Source organism: Strix uralensis, chromosome 1, assembly GCF_047716275.1.
Source record: "Strix uralensis isolate ZFMK-TIS-50842 chromosome 1, bStrUra1, whole genome shotgun sequence".
Lineage (NCBI taxonomy): Eukaryota > Metazoa > Chordata > Aves > Strigiformes > Strigidae > Strix > Strix uralensis.
In genome coordinates this window covers 1,727,468-1,747,496 of record NC_133972.1, presented here as the reverse complement: position 1 = coordinate 1,747,496, position 20,029 = coordinate 1,727,468, and the positions used below count along the sequence as shown (strand labels likewise).

The window sequence follows — 20,029 nt, the reverse complement described above, 5'->3', positions numbered from 1 at the left end:
GGAGCGATGGGCTGAGGCCAACTGGAGGGGGTTCAACAAGGCTGAGTGCCCGGTCCTGCACTTGGATCACAACAACCCCATGTAATGCTACAGGCTTGGGGAAGAGTGGATGGAAGGCTGCCCAGCAGAAAAGGACCTAGGGGTGTTGGTCAACCGCCGGACGAACATGAGCCAGCAGTGTGCCCAGGTGGCCAAGAAGGCCAATGGCATCCTGGCTTGTATCAGCACTAGCGTGGCCAGCAGGGACAGGGAAGGGATCTTACCCCTGTACTCAGCACGGGTGAGGCTGCACCTCGATGACTGGGTTCAGTTTTGGGCCCCTCACTACAGGAAAGACAGTGAGGTGCTGGAGTGTGTCCAAAGAAGATCAACAAAGCTGGCGAGGGGTTTAGAGCACAAGTCCTCTGAGGAGCGGCTGAGGGAACTGGAGGGGCTTAGCCTGGAGAAGAGGAGGCTGAGGGGAGACCTCATGGCCCTCTACAACTCCCTGAGAGGAGGTGTTGATCAGTTCTCCCATGTAACAAGTGATAGGAGAAGAGGAAAAGGCCTCAAGTTGCACTGGGGAAGGTTTAGACTGGATAGTAGGAAAAAATTCTTCACCAAAAGGGTTGTCCAGCACTGGAACAGGCTGCCCAGGGAAGTGGTTGAGTCACCATCCCTGGAGGTATTTAAAAGACGTGTAGATGTGGTGCTCAGGGACATGGTTTAGTGGTGGACTTGGCAGTGTTGGGTTAATGGTTGAACTCAATGATCTTAAAGATCTTTTCCAACCTAAATGATTCTCTGATTCTATGAAGAGCTGCTCCAGCAGCAGGGAGACAGCAGCATAAGGCAGGAGCAAGCAGGAGGAGGCTCCTTTGACATTCCCATCAAACATCCCCAGTTCATGCTGTGCCCCGCTGGGACAGAGCTGAGCACCTTTTGTTGAACCCCACCACCTTCCCACTCACTTTGTTGGACACTAAAGAGGGGCCTGGTGTTAACTCATGTGCCACAACTTCCAGCAACCTGCCAAATGTTAGAAAAAACTATCATTAAAATCAGCTCGAAGCCATAAACAGCCCTTCTTCATAAAGCAGCAGCACTGGGGCAATAAAACACAGAGGCATCCCCTGTGCTGAGGAAGGCATGCTGGTCACATTAAAAGTAAATCTTATTATATTAGAAAGCAAGAGCAGCAGGGGTTTCTTTCTAATTTTTTATAATATCGATAAATTAAAGCTAAATGATTTTTATCACCGCAGTTCCCAGAGCCTCATGCAAAACCACTGCCCAGCCCTCCACCTATATTGCACCTTCAATCCAGCAAGATCACAAATTACTCAGGACTTAAAAAAATAAAAAATCTATCATCAGCCTGAAACTCTCTGGAGGCCAATGCCCAGGGTGAGTGGTGTGATGGTGCCATGACCCTCCTGCCCTCCGGGATCCGCTCCCTGGAGACCCCCGGCATCCCTCCCGTCCCCGAAAGCAAGATCCCCAGTGCCTCCAGCCCCGCGGCCACACAACAGGGCCCATTGTGCCTCTAACACTGAACGAGCAGAGCGAAGGGTTTGGGGGCTGGTTGTGGTTTCTGCATGGAGCAGGGCGGGGGGTGACTGGGTTTGGGAGCCAGGGAGGGTGATGGGGACCTGTCGGTCCCCCCGTGTCCCTTTGCTCGTCGCCTTCCTACACCGCCCTGCCACCGCAGCCAGCCCGTGTCCGTCTGCACCCCCTGGCAGTGGGGACAGACGGGATTTTCCCTCCTGCTGAGACTCCTTGCCGTGTGGCCATGACTGGTCATAAACCCCTGCCCTCCACAGGCGCACGGAGCACGACAAATTGTGTCGCTGCGCTTATCTGCGCCGATCTCTTAATTACGTTGCCTCTAAGCACCCAGTCAGTTACAACAAGGACTGAAGAGTTGAAGTCCCTGGGCAGGGGTAGTAACAGGACAAAGGCTGGGGCTCAGGGGCCTCCGAGGGGCAGGCAGATGAATTCTGCCCCAGCTGTTGCAAATTGAAGCGACTCATTAGGTGCTGAAAACGTTGGCCATGCAGCCATCACCAAGGCTCTGTGTGGAGAACCTCTCTCTGTGCACAGCAAGTTAAAAATGCCTTTTTGTTCGTGGTCAGCACAACAGCAAAGCTGGGCTGACCTGAGGGGTCTCCATCCTGGAGGTCCTCCCTCCTAAGCCCAGAACATGACTCATCTCACCCCACAGAGGACAAGTCACGGAGGGATTTATAAAACGTGGGTTGTCTGCATTGTTTCTCTCCCCTGACCCTACAGGCAGCTCAGGAGATGCTGGGGGACATCAGCCCCAGCACGAGCTCTCCCCAGATCTCACAGGGGTTTGGTAGAAAGAGCTTGGTGCAGGACACAGAGATGGGCCTGGCACTGTGTTGACCTGTTCTTGGCTGACTTGTATTCCCACACCCCATAATAACAGAGACCACAACCCAACCCAGCCCCTTCCTATCCCCTGTTTTGGCTGCAGATGCCAAAAGCTGAGAAGGAGACCCTAAAGAAGGTATGTAGAGGTGTTGCAACCTCCAAGCCCCACATGGATTCAAATACTGCCTGAGCTGGGGGGGAATTGCACCTTTTGGCTCTGTGCCTCAGTGTCCCCATCCCCACGCAATGATCGCTGCCTCCCCTCTCGCACAAAGTGATGGGGGCTGCTCCCTCCCTTGCAGGGCTCCAAGCAGGACACCAAACCCCCCCTGGGAGGGAGCCAGACCCCGCGTGGGGGCTGCTGTGCCCCGTGGCCAGCCCTGGGCCATGCTCCCTGGCCCAGGGTGAGCTTTGGCAGCCAGCACAGGTCCTCTCCAGCAGCTGCCGTGACAGACAGCTCCTGAACCAGCCCCCCTCTGCAGTGCTGCTCTAAAATAAAAATACCTCCCGCCTGCTCCGCTCCACTCCTGGCCAAAACTTCCTCCAGGGGCAAGGTGGGGGACGGCAGCCCAAAAATACACTCGGCCGGCCCCCCCCCTCCCCAAGCCGGGCTGAGAGATGCTGTAGGACAAGTCATCGGCCCCCCAATCCTCCACTGCTTCCCTTTCCCCCTTTCCCCCCTCTGCCGCCCCCCGTCGCGGTGCCGGATCCTCGCACCCTCGGCGCCTCCGCCCGCGGCGCCGGGGCTCAAGGTCAGTAGTGGGGAGCGATGCGGGGCTTGGGGGGGAGCCACGCCGGGGGTGGTGACACGCTGCTCCCGCAGCTCCTGGGCTTTTTTGTCACCTCTGCCTGCTCCCACCCCCCGACCGGGGGTCCGGGGCGGCGGAGGGCTGCGGAGGGGATGAGGATGCTGCTGCCCCGCGGCGGATCGGAGCTGGGGGGGGGGGTGGGCGCTGTGCGGGTGACCCCCCCCGCACCTGAGTCGGCAGCCCAGGAGCTATCAGGAGTTAAAATTGTCCGAGGGAATTCCACCGCCAGCACCCCTCGCCCACCGCGGGGTCTCCAGCGGCAACCAGGGGCCGTTAACCGCCTGCCCCCCAGGATCATTTGCGGGGTGCCCCCCGCAAAAAAAAAAAAAAGCCTTGAAAAACGTGGAAAGGAGTAAAAAAAAAAAGCTCTCGAAAGCTCCCTCCGCGAGTGCCCTCCCGCCGCAGGGGGACCGCAGGGCGGTGGCAGCGCGCCCGCCCGCAGCGGCCCCGCACGGGGCAGCGGTCGTGGGGCGACCCCCGCACCCCCCGGGGCCCCCCCCGGGGCCCGGGAGAGGGCGGTTCCCGCCGGGAAAAGCCTCTCCTCCGCGCTGGGACAGATGGGGACACCCCTCATCGCTGCTAACGACCACTTCCCCCAGCTAGCTCTTAAAAAACTCAGAAAAAAAAAAAAAAAAATTTCAATAAGCATCCGCGGCAAAAGCTTTGCGATGCAGATGCGAAAGCGGAGGGTGACCGGGTCGCTTTTTACTGCTGCCTAAAACCAGAGTTTCGCTCCTGATTCCCTCCCAAAGCGCCCCGCGCCGTCGGAGGGGTCGCGCCCCGCCGCTCGGGTCCCCCCCACCCGCGGGGGATGTTCGCGAGGGGGTGGCGGTGCCGGAGGAGGGTGCCCGCTCCCCACCCCCCCGCACACCGCCTGCTCCAGCCCTGAATCGCGTTTTTAGCAGCTGCCGGACACGCAGCCGGGAGACTGCAGCGCTGGGGTCGGGCTGAAAGGCACGTCGCGCCGCGGTTAATTAGCCAGAGCAGGAGTAATTAGCTCAGGGGTTAATGGCGGGGCTGGGCGTCGGCATCCCCTGACGCTGGGCAGAGCAGGCGGGGGGCTCAATCGTGCCTGCGGGGTCCCGAGGCTGGTGGTTGGGAGCAGTTTGGGACCACGGGACTTTAGCCCCCCCCGCCCCCGAGAGCTCGAGGTTGGGCAAAACCCCGGCAGAAGGTGAGCAGCGATGCGGGGCAGAGGAGTAGGGGCATCCCATCACATCCCCTCTGGCACGGGCGTCTTCGTGCGCTATCCTGGACCCCCTCCAAGGATCCAATTAGGAATCGGGGCGGGAAGGGGGGGTGGAACATCAGAAACGCGCTGGAGGAACCCCATCCTGGGCAGCTGGCATCCCAGAGCGTCTCTGAACATTGGGATGGACACCGCTTGCTCGAAGAGCCCTTTATCAGGCCCCCCCGGCTGAACTGCTCCCAGATCCTGGCTCCTGGATGGATTTTGCAGCAAGGCTCAGCAGCAACCTCTTTCTCCGCACGTGAGTTGTGTCCCAGGGTTCAGCCCCAGGTGTCACCGTCTCCTCCTTTGCTCTACCAGCCTTCGAGGAAGTCCTCAAAGCAGAGGTGCTGAGCACCAGCAGCAATTTAGCATGTTTGAGGGGTACGAGGGAAGGTGAGCTCTCCCCCCTGGTTTTCTTCCCTCTCCTCCTTCCCTTTCCCAGGTCTGGATTCCCCACACTGCCTGGGGTGGTAACCTACCGCCATGGGGGTTAAAACGATGCTCCCCAGCTACGAACTGGGATTTTACGCTCTTGCCGTGACGTGTGCTGTGGTGTACAGTGGCAGCGGGATCTTTGAAGCGTCTAGAGGTAACGCTCCCCACCGCATCCCCCCGGAGGGGCCCCTGGGAGGGAGGATGGATGTAAGGTGTCTGCTTTTAGAGCTGTCGATACCAGCAGCAGATCCCTGGCTTTATTTTTTTTTTTGCAGAGAACAGCTTGGGAATCCTTTGCAAAGGTTCAAAAAGGATTTTTGCCTTTTTGCCTGCTTGCCCCCTTGACCCCATTTCCATGGCTCAGAGCAAGAGGCTGTGGCACATCACAGCTCTCCAGCCAGTGCCTGCAACAAGCAGCCACCCTGCCTATGCTGTCTCAAATTTTTTGTCTGGAAGCCCAGAAAACCTGAAAATTTCATGGGATAAGCTGGGGGTCCCTGAGACGTGCACTGCAAAAAGGCTTTGCTGGAAATTCTTGCAGAAACGGTTGAGCTTCCTGACTCCTATGGCTGACCATGGGGATTAGGGACTTTTGGGATGGGGTGTTTGAGCCCTGATGGCTCACCATCGTGAGGAAGGCTCCCTGCCTTGCCAGAACCTGGGCCCCATTTCCCAGAGGTGTTTCTCTGCCTGTAACTCTGGTTCTTTTGCAGACAGCATGAACAGAAAGGCCTTTCGGGATGGCATAAAGCCAGGCTGGCACTACTTTGGCAGGAAGATGGTAAGTGAAGGAAGGACTCAATCTTTTCTAGCTACTGTGACATGGCTGGTGCTGACCGCTGGAGAAGCAGAGCTGTTCTTTCTGCTGCTGACACACTTCTGCAAAGTCCACGTGACTCGTATTTTTCTCCCTAAAGATCTAGTCAGAAAAATACCAGCCCTGCAGCACCATGGATGCTCTGCTTTGTGTGCACCGAGACAAGCAATCACGGCCCATCTTTGCTGGGGCTTTATGACCAAGCTAAAGTGTTTGGGAGCCCTTGGGTGGAAAATGGGAAGAAAAGGCTTTGAAAGTTGTTTGAAAGGCTTTGAAAGGTTTCTCCTCCAGATGGGTGTCGGGGCAGGGGTGCAAGGGCTGGGGGCAGGAAGACACCTGGTTCTGCTCCCACAGGACGTGGCTGATTTCGAGTGGGTGATGTGGTTCACCTCATTCAGGAACGTCATCATCTTCGCTCTCTCAGGACACGTCATATTTGGCAAGATCTGCTCCATGACGGTGCCACAGGTGAGACAGGGACGTGGTGGGACGGATTTGAAAGCACCAGGGTGACCTGGGATTTGTGGAGGGGGCTTGGGGGATGTTCTAGGATGGGAGGGATGTTCTAGGATAGAGGGAGGTTGTGGCTTTTACCAGGCTGACCACGAGTCGGGGCTGCTCTCTTCTTGCAGCATCGGGCTGTGGTGTACATGCTGTACGGGATCTCGGCTGTGCTGGGCAGCATGGGGCTCGTCTACCTGATGATCATTCTCTCCCACTGCCTTGTCCTCTACTCCGTTGCACTGGCCAAGCAGAAGTGGCTCTGCTACATGGCCGGACTCTGCTGTCTCGCCTCCTTCAAGGTGGAACCATTCATCTCATGGCAAGTAGGTGCTGTCTTGGGCCATGTCTGCCTCATTTCCAGCTCACTTGCATCTGTCTCCTTGGGTTTACCCTCCAAGGAGGGCTCCTAAGGCACCCCCAAACCCTGGGCACTTCTGGCTATGTCAGCGCTCCCACAGGGTTTAAAAGGGAGTCCACTGTTGTGCCACTCAGTTTGGGAATAATCCCATGGGGGCTATGTTGTATTTTGGTGGCTTCATGCTGGGCCAGAGCTCAGGACACCTGAGTCCTCCTTGCTGCTCAGGCAACAGCTTGTCAGCCAGGCAAGATGTGTTCCTACCCTGTGCCTTAGTTTCCCGATCTGTAACACAGTGCTGGCATGGGCTCTGCGATGCCCATGCCTTTCTCTTAGGTCTCTGACCAGTTAAGACTTTCTATCACTGGTGGGTAGAGAAAAGCCCAGGAAGAACCTTATGAAGCTATTCCGTCCCTCTGAAGGACAGTGCTCTCTCTCTCTGCCTGCCGTTTACCTCCTGAAATGTGTTCCCTCCATCTCTATCAGGCTTGTGCTGGCTTTTCTTCACTCCCTGGGGAGGGTTATGTCCCTGTGACAGGGTGACATTCCCACCCCAGACCAAAGCCTGCATGGCCCACAGCTGCTTGGTAAAGACATGGCCAAGAGGATGTATCCCTTCCTGGCTCCTCCAGATGCAGGAGCCAGCTGGGAAATCAAGCCCCAGTTTTCTTTTTCCAACAGCAAGGCTCATTAACTCCAGGGACAATTGGTGTCAGAGCATATTTAGAGGCTTTGCCAGCTGTCCCCAGAGTGATGTCCTCCACAAAGCGAGGGAGCATAGAAGCGACGCCACGTTCCTGGTGGTAACTCTTCGTTTCTCATCCAGAGAGGGTTTGTAACAGGAGCTTTTGATCTTCAAGATGTCCTCTTCTGTGGAGGAAGCGGCTTCACCATCATGCGCTGCATGAGCTTTGCACTTGAGAGTTCCAAGAGGAAAGAGGGCATCTACTCCATCTTCGACCTCCTCAAGTACAACTTCTACCTTCCATTCTTCTTCTTTGGGCCTGTCATGACATTTGACCAGTTCCATGCCCAGGTGAGTGCTCCTGAGGCTGGGTGGGAGGAGGACCGCTCCCTGCATTTATTTGTTTGGGTTTAACGCCTACAAAACCCCACTTTTGCCCACGTTTGGCCATTTCAACTGGTCAGTTCAGAAGGGAAGACATTGCTGTGGTGAAAGCATCATGCTGGGATGAAGCGGGGAGGATTCAGCTCATGTCTTTGCTCACTGGGCACCTGTGCTGCTCAGTGCCTCAGTTTCCATGTGCTGTCACCCCAGCAGCTCCATGCTGCCCCACTGTGCGGCGTCGGGAGGCCACAGTGCAAGCCAGACATGTGGTGCCCATTTGTGGTGGCTGTGACAGCAAGGGAAGTTTCACATTTCCATCTAGCTAGTTCACCTAAGGAGCATGAATTTCGGGGGCTGGTCTGTGTATCTTAAGATTAAGTTATTTCTCTAGAAATAAGTAAGTTTGGGTGAAAGGCTGTGTTTCAGCAGCCAGGGGCTTCCTCTGGTCTCCATGAAATATCCTGGTGCTCCCAGTCTTTGCCTGTATCACACACAACCAAGGACAGGCCAAGAGGGAATGGCCTCAAGCTGCGCCAGGGCAGGGTCAGACTGGCTCTCAGGAAGTATTTCTTTGCAGAAAGGGTTGTTGGGCGTTGGAATGGGCTGCCCAGGGCAGGGGGGGAGTCCCCATCCCTGGAGAGGTTGAAGAGTCGGGTTGACCCAGCGCTGAGGGATCTGGTGGAGTTGGGAACGGTCAGGGTGAGGTTCATGGTTGGACTGGAGGAGCTTCAAGGTCTTTTCCAACCTAAACAATTCTGTGATTCTGATTCTGTGAGTTTTCTGAAGAGCAGAACCCAAACAGCACTGGAATACATCAGCAGAAGCCTGGGCTGAGACCAGCCTCAACTTCCGTGACTATTTCACAGCCAGAGATCAAGCAAAACAGCGGTGCTCTCTCCCTCCTCAATCTTCCCATCTCAACCTCCTTTTACACCAATGATCGACCTTGGTCATCAAAGCAAGCTGGAACTGCTTGCTAAGGGAAGGACCTCTTGCTTGGTCAGCAATGGGGCTGGGAAGGATTGCCACCACTCCTCTGTTTCCTTTTGAAGAACAGCTACATTGAATTTCTGGACCCCAACTGATGTCTGGGTGCAACAGCATTTTGCAAAAAACATTTGTGAATTCAGAAGAAAAAACAGCCCAGGGCAGGGGAGAGCAGCCAGAGCCTCCCTGGTGAGGAGGAGACCAAAGACCTGTGCAGCCCAGCACCTTTTCTCCAACATTGGGCTGGCACTGGTTGCCTAAGAAAGGGTCTGCACTGGTCTTTTTTCCTCCAGTGAGCAGGATTAGCCTTGATTCGAGTCCTGCTCCTCACTGGTTCATTCACCTGGGTAGTCAACAACCTTGTGCTGCATGTTGGAAGGAATAAGTTCCCTTGGATCTTACTGGATCTATTTAAAAGAACTTTTAGAGTATTTGACCCTGAAGACCATAAGGTCAGCTCTGGTGTCCCCCACAAGGGATGCTTGTGGTGCACTGAGTCTACCTGCAGCCCATTCTCAGCAGATAAGCACCAGGGATGGCCAGGCCGCTGGTGGACTCTTCCCCCCAGGCTGCTGGAAGAAATGTTTCATCCTAAGGCTTCATCTTTCCAGTTGTGTCTTATCTGTCGGGCTGAAGTCCAGGCAAGCCTGGCTCCAGCAGCCCCACTGTCCAAGCCCCTCCAGAGGTGGTACAGTACCCTGGGGTGGCCTCCTCACCCCACATTCCTCTTCCTTCCCCAGTTTCCATCAATCTGTCCTATGAAACGTGCAGCCCTGGCTTCTCCTAATGCTGCAGCCAGGTATCTGTAAATCAGGGCATTAAACTCCTCATGTCTCCAAGACCTGAACTCCCACCACTACTACAGGGCCTGATCTGGATGGGGTTTTATTTCCTGTTCCTTTGCACAGCCCCAAACCAGAATGTCCAGGGCCATTTAATGAGCAGTTCTCCCCTCTGTTGCTTAAAATGCTCACCCCAAAGCACAAAGCGTAAGTCCCCTACCCCTTTGCCATGCCCCAGCCAGGGGTCCTGTCTTGGCCTGGCCACCACTGCCATCTCCTGGCTAGATGCCCCCCTGCACTGCTGGAGCTGCAGTTAGTTGGAGTGGTGAATTCCTAATTGCCCAACAGCAGTTATGAGGACAGGCAAATAATTCCCTTCCCCAGGGTGGGTGTATGGCTCAGGGAACGGATCTATCTCTCTAGGTCCTACTGGTGTTACATCCTGGTGAAGCCCTTGCACCCCCATGTGTGATGGGAACTCATGTGAACCAGAGCTTAGACAGCCCCATTTGAGCAGAAAAGCATCTTTCTCACTAAGACAAAGGGAACAAATTCACTTCTGTAGGGCTGGAAGTGTGGGGGACACAGCCCTGAACCCAAGGGGATGGCGGCAGAGTGCTGCCACCACAAACAGAGGATGAGAGGAAAAGGCCTCAAGTTGCACCAGGGGAGGTTTAGATTGGATATTAAGAAAAATTTCTTCACCAAAAGGGTTGTCAAGCATTGGAACAGGAAGACCAGAGAAGTGGTTGAGTCACCATCTCTGGAGGTATTTAAAAACAACATGTAGCTGTGGCGCTTTGGGACGTGGATTAGTGGTGGACTTGTCAGTGTTAGATTTATGGTTGGACTCAATGATCTTAAAGGTCTTTTCCAACCTCAGTGATTCTATGAAAGGGGGGGGGGCTCCATGTCCTCCCACACGTCTCCATGCCAGAGCCTCTCCTCCCTCGCCTTCTCCTCCAGCTCAGGGTCAGTAGTCTCTTTGTATCCTTAAAGCACTTGGCATATAACAGACATGAAAAAATCTGGTAAAGGCTTTAATTCTCAGGAATCAGCTGGATTTTACAGCAGCCTGCAGATTACGTTGGGAGAGCTCCCACCTCTCGCAGGGAATAAAGGGAAAGTAATAAAAATAAGAGGATTTTGTATACAGCAGCAATTTTTATAGTGATGTGGGGAAGCATCAGTCTGCCCAGTGTAATCCTGAAAGCTTGCTCTGATTATTTTTATATTACAATGGCCAGAGACATGACAGCTCCTAGAGGCAAAGCCCAGCCCCTATTTATACAAGACACAGCAGAGACAAAATCCTCATCGATCAGGTCCCAACTGGTTCAGGATGGCCCCTCAAGCAGGTCTCCCTCTCATTTACAGAATGTGTCTGCAGCAGAAGCTCCAGAGACCACCAGTCATCTTCCTCCTCTTCCCAAATTACCCTGGCCAGAAATATGCATCTGGCCCTGGCAGAGCTGTCAGGTGGGATTCCAGCCCTGCTCCCAACCTCTCCTGGGCATGCAGATGTCCTTCCCTACAGGCTGTGGCATCCTGTAGATGTGACGGCATTTGCTCCTGCTTGGTGACCTGTGCAAGGGGCCACCCTTAAGCAAATTTGAATCACAGAATCCCAGAATCATCCGGGTTGGAAAAGACCTTGAAGCTCCTCCAGCCCCACCATGAACCTCACCCTGACCGTTCCCAACTCCACCAGATCCCTCAGCGCTGGGTCAACCCGACTCTTCAACCCATCCAGGGATGGGGACTCCCCCCCTGCCCTGGGCAGCCCATTCCAACGCCCAACAACCCTTTCTGCAAAGAAATCCTTCCTAAGAGCCAGTCTGACCCTGCCCTGGCGCAGCTTGAGGCCATTCCCTCTTGGCCTGGCGCTGGTTCCTTGGCTCAAGAGACTCATCCCCCCTCTCTGCACCCTCCTTTCAGGGAGTTGTAGAGGGCCATGAGGTCTCCCCTCAGCCTCCTCTTCTCCAGACTAAACAACCCCAGTTCCCTCAGCCGCTCCTCATACGACATGTGCTCCAGACCCTGCACCAGCTTCATTGCCCTTCTCTGGACACACTTGAGTAATTCAATGGCCTTTTTGTAGTGAGGGGCCCAAAACTGAACATGTCCCCGCAGAAAGAGCATCAAACCCATCTCCCTGGTTGGTATGGATTTCATCCCACCTAGGGTCCCTCAGGTACAGCCAGGCCCATCACTGCTGTGTCACACCATGTGCCTGCTCTGCTGGACACCCCCGTGATGAGAACAGCCTTTGCCAGGAGGGTGATCCAGGAGGTACATTGCTGCCCTGCTCAGCACTGAGAGGGGGGTGTTGGAGGGATGCTGTGAGTGGGAGATGTCCTGCTCCTTGTGGATGTGTTCACCTGAGCTAGTCCCTTGTGTCTTCCTTAATCAATGGAGGTTTGGGCCATGTAGTCCACGGTGTGATTTCTAAAGAAGAGCGTTGAGTCCCCATTTGAACCTTGTCCATTTCTCTGGATGGAGGAACATGCTGCCCATCACGTCTCTCAGCTCAGCCCTTTCCTGGTTTGCCACCCCATCAGGTAAGCACCCGAGAGCTAAGACGCAAAGATGACGAGATGAGGAACATTCGGGTCCATGCTCTCCTCCATGTCGGGGCCATCATTGCTGTGGACATCTTCTTCCACTTCTTCTACATCCTCACCCTCCCTTCCGACCTGAAGTTCATCAGCCGCCTCTCGGACTGGTCGTTGGGTGAGTGGCTGTGCTTGGACACGTTCACACCTACACAGTGGCGAGTGATTCAGATCTCCATCCATCCCCGTTGAGAGACTTTGGCAATGCCTATGTTGGACAGGTTTGAGTAAAGCCCCTCTTCTTCCTGTTGATAATGCAAAGAGCTGGGGTCAGGCAGCCCTGGAAAGCAGATGGTGTTGGTCTGACATTCTCACAGGGTCCCACTGTAAATTGTTTAGCTCAGGGTTTAAGCGGTTGAGCACCAAGCCATCCCCATTGCCTTTGTCTGGACTGGAAGGGAGCTCAGCACCTCCAGAATATCAGCCACATGCTGTTGCAAGAGACACATCTGGTATCTCAGATGCCTTTGCAGGTGGCCACTCATTATGAGTGTTTGTGAGCCATTGAAACGGCCCCAGGGCATAGGCTGTACAGAGAGGAGGGACCTCAGGGCAGTTGTAGTGGCTGTCATCAACTGCCTAATGGAGGGTTGTAGAGAAGGTGAACTCTTCTTAGAGGCTGGCAGGGAAGAAGCAGGACACAGCAAACAAGGTGCAGCAAGGCAAAGTCTGATTGCAGGTAAGGAACTTTTTTCATAGAGTGGTCAAGCATTGGACAGAGAGGTTATAGATTCTCCAAAAATAGACATATTCAATGCTTAAATGGTCAAGGTCAGGAGCAACATGATCTCCATTTGAAGTTGGCTGAGAAGGGCTGGACCAGGGACCTCCAGAAGTCAAACTCCCACTGTCATTCAGCTGGCCGCTGGATAGAGGGTTTCAGCTGGCCAAATACATGTCTGATGGCAGCATTTGAGATGCCACAGAGTATCTGACATCCACACGGGCAGAAGATACGCAGGGGCTGGAGGACCCCCATGTCTCTCTGGAGTGGCAGCTGGAGGCCAGGAGAAAATCCTAATGCAGCCAGAATGGCACTAGGATGGATTTTAGAGTGTCCTGGGTGGACTGACCAAGCATGTGTATTACTCCAGGGGGAGCTGAGCTCCTCTGCAGGCTCTGCTGACTGTGTTGACCAGATCTGCTTGGTCCATAGTGGGAGCTCAAGCACGGCTCACATTGAGGCACTGGGTGGCCCTTAATCTGTGAGCTGAATCACACCCAGATGGGGGCATTTTAGCCTCTGCTTGCATAGGAATTTGAAATCTTTAGTGTTTGTTCCTGCAGGGTTTGTCTTCCAGTGTCAGACACCTCTCCAAGACAGAGTTTCTGGCCCTGGCTCTGCTGTAGCATCAATGTTACATCTATGGCCACAAGGAGCTGAGGTGGGGGGTATTTTGATGGAGGTGTCAGTAAAACCTCAGAGGTCAGAGTTGAGAACTGTGATGAGTTCATCATAGGTTAACAAGTCTTAGAGGGAAGGAATGATCTTGCGCTGGAAGAAATGAGATCTGTATGACTTTCTTGGACTACCAAGACCAATAAAGAGTTTACTCCCAAATACCCCAAGAAGATACTGTCCTTTGGTTCCAGCTTCCTATAGAAAGCTACTTAGTTTTACAAGCTTTGCTGGTCCAAGACAGCATTAGACTGTCCTCTTTATGTTTGTTGCAATAGACTACATGCTCCCATGGGACATGATGTCCCCCGAAGTCCTGAAGGCGATACATTTCATGTTCCTCTTCACTCATTTGACTCTTGTTTTTGCTCTAGCTGGCCTGGCCTACTCCAATTTGGTGTACGACTGGGTGAAAGCTGCTGTCATGTTTGGGGTCATCAACACCATCGCCAGACTGGACCACTTGGACCCACCCCAGCCTCCAAAATGCATCACAATGCTCTATGTCTTTGCAGAAACGTGAGTACCCCACATGCATCAACGAAGAGAGGCCTGAATGAAACATGCATGCGGGGAGGACATCTGGGCTGTGCTGCTGAGCAGCTGGCCTATGAGTTGGAGACTGCCTGCATTGAACAGTCTATACTGAACCTATAGTCTAGACCTGGCCGTAGCCCAGGGAAATATTCTTGAGCAGGAAACAATACATAAGGAGAGAGGTTACAACCACATTGGTAATGGGACCTGTTCAAGGAGGGAGCATGGAGAACTGCTGAGAACAAGGTTCAAGATGTACCTCACCAGGGGAGACTTGGTGCCTTCTCTGGCTGACTGCTGTGTGGAAGGATGTCATTACACTGAGTGTTTTAACATGCTTTTTATCATCTCCATTTTAGGCATTTTGACAGAGGGATTAATGACTGGCTATGCAAGTAAGTGTCTGATCAACCATCTCTAGTCTGGTTCAGGTTCTTCTCTTTCATCACATAAAGAAACAGGAAATGCTGTTTATCCCAAAGCTGAGCTGTCCTCTCTTCTGGGTGAATCCCACTACAGCATGAAGTCATATTTGTCAGTTTATCCCTAAGACCACTGAATTAATCACCACAAAGTGCAACAGCCCCCTCCCCCAGAGTTGGGAAAAAGAGAGTCCTGTCCCAGAAGTCCCTTTAAGTCTGGTGGGTTTAGCATTCTCTCGAGGGAAGAAGAGTCAGGTTCATATTACACCAGGAGGAAGGGGGAATTGAGCCCAGGTCTCCCATATCCTGGGTAGCAAGGGTGGCCTGAGCTCCATCTACATCTCCTTCAGCTCTTTAGCTCTGAGCCATGAGTACACACCAGCAAACATGTATTGAAGGTGGAGGCTGCTCTGTGGTGAAATCCTGTGCACCAGCAAGTCTGAGATAGCCTCCAGCTCTACAGATCCCCAAATTTTATCAACCCTTTACCTTCAAGAGGGGGCAAAGGGTGGTATTTAGTCCTTAAGGAGCTATGGGTTTGTGAAGAACACAAGCCACGAGCAGCTGGACTGCAGTAAAAATCAGTTTATTGCTAAACATGTAATCCACAACATCCTTCCTTTCTCAGCGGGGTGCTCTAGATTGACCTGCCTGTGAGGAGCTTGTGGTGGGTGGGCGTGGAATAAGGGACTTCAGAGGGGTGTCCCTGACTACATGGAGCACCGACCACTTTCCTTGGCTGTTAGGTACGTGTATGATCACATTGGAGAGAACCATGACAACATCACAAAGGAGCTCATGGCCACCATCGCCACCTTTGCTGTCACCACACTGTGGCTGGGGCCCTGTGAGATCGTTTACATCTGGTCTGTCTTCAACTGCTTTGGCCTCAACTTTGAGCTCTGGGTGCAGAAGTTCTTCCAGCAGGAGCCCTTTGCCAAACTGGAGGTGAGAAGCTGGGCTGCAAGTGGATGGGGGAAAGTCAATGGGTCTGGGACCAAACTCTGGTGCTGGAAAACATCCATGACTGCAGGGAGCTCAAACTTGTTTATGCAAGTCAGATCCGTTTTCAGCTGAGACTGAAAAGCAATATCCCTGATGAAGCCATGCAGCTCCACGTCCAGGCCTCCTGAAGCTCTCTCCTGTGGGCTTTAGCATCCTTGTGATCAGCTAGTTAACTGTGCAAGGACAGCACAGTCCTGGTGCTCTGTATCCTTTCATTTTATGTGCTATGTCACCCACCCAGAGCAAATTCCCACCTGCCCCGATGATGCTTCATGGGAAATTTAGGTTCCTGGAAAAACAGAGGTCCAAGAGAACCAGGAATGCAGCCCCAGTGAGACTTCAAAGTACCACAGCGGGACACAAAATCTGAGGTCTGTCCATGGGGAAATGTTTATACATTTCCATATGGAAATCATTTGTTCTTCTTGTTCTGCAAAACATCTTGTCACTCTTGAGTGTTTTTGATCTGATTTCTGATAAAAGCAAATGCTTAGATACTAGAATGAATTATTTTCCAACCACTCCAAAGCTTAGTGCCGTCTCTGTTTCTGACCAAGGTGCCTCGGGGACATGTTGGAAGAAAAATTTTGGAAACTCATCCTGGAAACAATTCTGTTGCTTATTTATTTTGCACAACGTAAAGTCTGGAGGTCCTAAACTGGTTCACTAAAGACCCCTTTTGAATAAAAACTTCGGAGAGCAATCCTCCCATTTGCTGTCCTCGTTGAACTTCTAATCAGATTATAGCACTCGCAGGCAGCGAAATTGCCTTCCCTGCAGCACCACAGTTCTCGGCACTAAGTGGCCTGGGGATTCATCATGCTCTTTGAAGATTGCTATAAACCACTTCCCTGCTCCACTTGCAGCAGCTGCTCCTGAGGATTATGTGCCAGTGACAATTTCACTCTGCTGCTGTGACCAGTTTTCAGCTCTTTTTTTTTTTTTTTTTTAATTCCTAAGAAACAATTCCTACCAGGAGCTGGGGGTGATTTGCACATAGGGCTAATAATAATTCTGATATACAGCAGTGTTCATCTGCCTTGAGGAATGGCTTACCCAAGGCAACAGATGAAGAAAGCAGTACTCAGCCATTACAATAAGCATGAAACCCTGTATAACATCTTGCCCCTACCCATGGGACCTTGAAACACCAGTCCAGAGTCTCAAATGCATCTACGTCCAGCATCAGAGCAGACATTTTACCTTGTCCTTATATTTCTTCAACCCAGGACACTAAAGGCTGCTCTAATTTTTGCCCACCCCTCTGGGATCCCAGCTGGAGTTGGTCTAGTGCATCCTCTTTCTTTACAGCCCCATTTTTCCTCACTCTCTGCTCCTTTTCCCTCCACAGGCCAAAATGTCAGCGGCCATGTCTCGGCGGATTAGGGCAGTTTTTGGGGCAGCGAATTTCTGGGCCATTGTCCTCTACAACATCCTAGCTCTCAACAGCCTGGAGTTTGCACTGCTGGTGACCAAGAGACTCCTCCTGATGGGTAAGATGCTACCACCTTTCCCCATCGAGGGATCCTTGTCTTGTTGGGGGAACAGTGGAAAGGGGACAGAGGACTGGGACTTTTGAGTCCTCTTGGGTCCAAAGTGGCCTGGCCATTGGCTTGTTATGTGCCTGTTCCCAACATGCTTAATTTTTGTTCAAAAGGTGCAGACAGTGGTTTCTGGGCTCCCACCCTTCTTCTGTGAGCTCTCTGGGGCACAAGCTGCCTCCCAGGTGTGCTTGTACAGCTCCTAGCACAGCCTGACGCTGTGATTTAGACTTGTTACAGCAACAAAAAAGGTCATATTCACCCCACCAAGATGGGCTGAGTCCCTGGCTGTGAAAAGGTCCCCCTGATGGAGAAATGGATTTACTTGTCCTACCTCATCTCCTTTTGCTTTAGCAGTTACTCCTGCATCAACCTGAAGGTGACAGGTCCAAATCCTTGTGCTAGTCTTATCTGTACATTTCTAATCAGTGGATGGTGGCACTATTTTGAAGTCCTGAGCAGCCCAGGGTATAAATAGCCACCAGGAGCCCGCGTCATCCAGTCCTCTCTGGGATGGTCTGGCGTAGGAAACAGATAATGTGACACTCTGGGCTCAGTGTGCCAGAAGTGCCTGCCCGCTGAGCTAGCTGGCTTTTGCTGGTTGCATTACTCATTTTAGAGGTCCTGTTTTAGCAGGTACAAAGCCTGTGTCTCTCCTCTGCTGTGGATACCAGATTCATGATTACAAATGTCATCAGACCCTTCCTAAGTGAAAGGAGAGCTCCCAGCTCTCAGTCACTTACCTAGGTGACAAAAACATGTGTTTCTCTGGGTGCACACTGTGTCCTCACTAGGTATGGGACAAGGCTGGGGTTGATCCCCAGCATCAGCAGGGCACAAAGCTTCCAGAAGGTCACAGTGCTGAACAGTGATGGATATGGGCAGGTTGAATGGGCAGAAAGTCAACCATCAAGTCTGAACTTGGGGAGCAAAAGGAGTTTTGGGGGTAAAAGAGTGCTCAAAGCCACTGCAGCATGTTCCCACACTAGCTGCAGTCCATCATGCCTTGGTGGGCTCAGTCACAGCTCCATCTATAATCTGATCCTGGGGGTTTCTCTCTTCTCTCAGTGAAGCTGTGTTGTGGCTGGATCCACAATGGAAAATGTCATTGGCTATCATGAACTTGTGGGATCTCCCAAACCCACCCGAGAGGCAGCAGTGCAGCCACTCCAAGATGACCACGTCTCCCTCCATCTTCTAGGTTTCCCTGTCAGCACCTTCTCCATCTGGTTCATCACATACTGTGGAGTGCAGCTGATCAAAGAGCGTGAGCGCATCCTGGCCATTGAGGAGGAGAAGTGTGACAAAGCAAAGGTGGAGTAGATGGAGGCATCGTCAGGCTTGTCCCAAAGCCTCATTTCCCTTCCAGCCCCTGCTGCCAGGCCAGCCACTGGCCAGGGCAACCCAAGCACTCCTGAAAATCGGACTGGTGTAGCTCACCCATGTAGAAGTCACCTGGAAAGCGCAGGTCACCCTTGCTGCAGAAAAGATCTTTCTGTAAGACACAGCGGGCTTCCCATGCATGTCAGACTGCTGAGGTAGGCTCCAAGGACATTTTTTTAGTGCCAGAAAGAGCCATCCCCGTAATTTTTCTGACCATTTGACATTGTGCAGGCCTAGAGATTTTACCCGCTGCTTCCCATAACACTTGGTCCACCAGCACTCATCTCTCCTGCAGGACCTGTAGCCCATGTCTCCCAGAGGAGACTCTCCAAGTCCCATGGCTGGAGGTTTTAGGGTGGGCCAGAGGCACAGCTGTGAGAAAGAGATTAGCTGGTGCTGAGCCTGGTCAGAGCACACCATCTCCAGGTCACTTCCAGCCCGTGTTTCTTTCACTACAAGAAATGGTCAGCATCCACGCTCAAGTGTTTGGCATCTATGGTTGTGCAGTAAGGACTGTGAAGTGACCCAGCACAGTCTATACATACCAAGAGGCTAATAAATAAATAGGACTGTCTTTATAGCAAAGGGAAGGAGGACCAGGGGTGGCACATTGAAGAGTAATTATCTCCCCACTGACAGTGGTGCAGAGCGATAGCTGTTACGATATTAAACTCTCTGCAAAACAGGTCCCTTCAGTGCTAAATGTCTTGAAAAAAATTATTTAGTGCCAACATCAGGCATAGTTAATGAGAGTGCGAAAGCTGTACTTGCTTCACAGCCATTGCTCGTTGTGTACAGGTCCGGAGAGCAGGTGTGCTGAAGAAACACAACACGTGGCTCACAACTGCTTGGTCCCCAGGCCCCAACTCAGACCCAAAGGGTCTGAGACCGGTGTGGCCACCATTGACCACCCTGTTGTGATATGTGTCCTGGCACTCAAACCAAATCCCGCTCATGTTTTTTGCACACCATGGTCAAAGATTTAAAGCTCACATTCCTGCCCATGGCTGAGGAACAGAAGATGCTGTAGCCAACTCTTGCTCATCTCCAGCCAGCCACCCCTTTATTCAGCTGACTTTGGTGCACACAGCCTAAGCCGATGACTGCGTGGCTGAATGAGCACACACACACATGTACAACCAAAGGAGAAAGACCCTGAATGAAGGGCAGTGACTGGGGGCTGGGTGGTGGAGGAAAAGCCCATGATAGCCTCCTTGGAGAAGTAGACTTTGGGACACTGCATAGGGAGTGCATTGAATAAATGTACCTGTGTGAAACATGGTGCCTTGGGGAAAAGGTGGGTTAATAACTGAAAAATAACTCTGGCTCTCTTGCACTTTAGAGTAACTTTCAGTGGCCTTATGTCTGAGTTATGTCAATATTTGGTGTGGGCAGAATCCAGACCACTTTGCAATGTGGGTTGAGACGCTTGGTGCTGGTGTATTCTGGCTTCCCTGTGGATGAAACAGGATTGGTTCCTAGCCAGCTTTCAGCTCTGACAAAGTAATTTGTGAAGTCCCTGATAAATGTAATTCATTTATGTAGTAAATAAATGTCGGACATCTATGGTGCCTGTCGCTCATCACTGTTATGCTGCTGTAATGCAGGGGACATGCTGAGCAACGCCCTGCCACCAGAGCTGAGAGACACACGGATCGGTCTGCAAGTCCTTACTTCTCACCCCTAATAGTGACACAAGACATTGTTGAGTTTAACAGAAACCCACCTTAGTGGCTTCACCAGATTGGAGGTTTGGCTGCAG

General features: G+C 52.6%; 1 protein-coding gene across 3 annotated transcripts; it reads left to right on the top strand.

Annotated features, from left to right (window-relative positions):
• Positions 1-2,915: 2,915 nt before the first annotated feature.
• HHATL (hedgehog acyltransferase like) lies at positions 2,916-19,212 on the top strand. Of its 3 annotated transcripts, XR_012631809.1 has the most exons (13): positions 2,916-3,128; positions 4,859-5,005; positions 5,565-5,632; positions 6,023-6,136; positions 6,301-6,495; positions 7,354-7,563; positions 11,927-12,098; positions 13,754-13,898; positions 14,276-14,311; positions 15,085-15,286; positions 16,695-16,836; positions 18,086-18,422; positions 19,066-19,211. XR_012631809.1 is itself a non-coding variant. In XM_074890949.1 (12 exons), exons 2-12 carry the CDS (start codon positions 4,900-4,902, stop codon positions 18,205-18,207), a joined length of 1,512 nt encoding a protein of 503 aa, XP_074747050.1. In that variant the 5' UTR covers positions 2,916-3,128; positions 4,859-4,899; the 3' UTR covers positions 18,208-19,212. The 3 variants fall into 3 exon arrangements, 2 of the variants coding, with proteins under 2 accessions (XP_074747050.1, XP_074747060.1); XM_074890949.1 differs by having other exon boundaries at positions 18,086-19,212; XM_074890959.1 differs by lacking the exon at positions 2,916-3,128 and adding an exon at positions 4,180-4,675 and having other exon boundaries at positions 18,086-19,212.
• Positions 19,213-20,029: the final 817 nt, after the last annotated feature.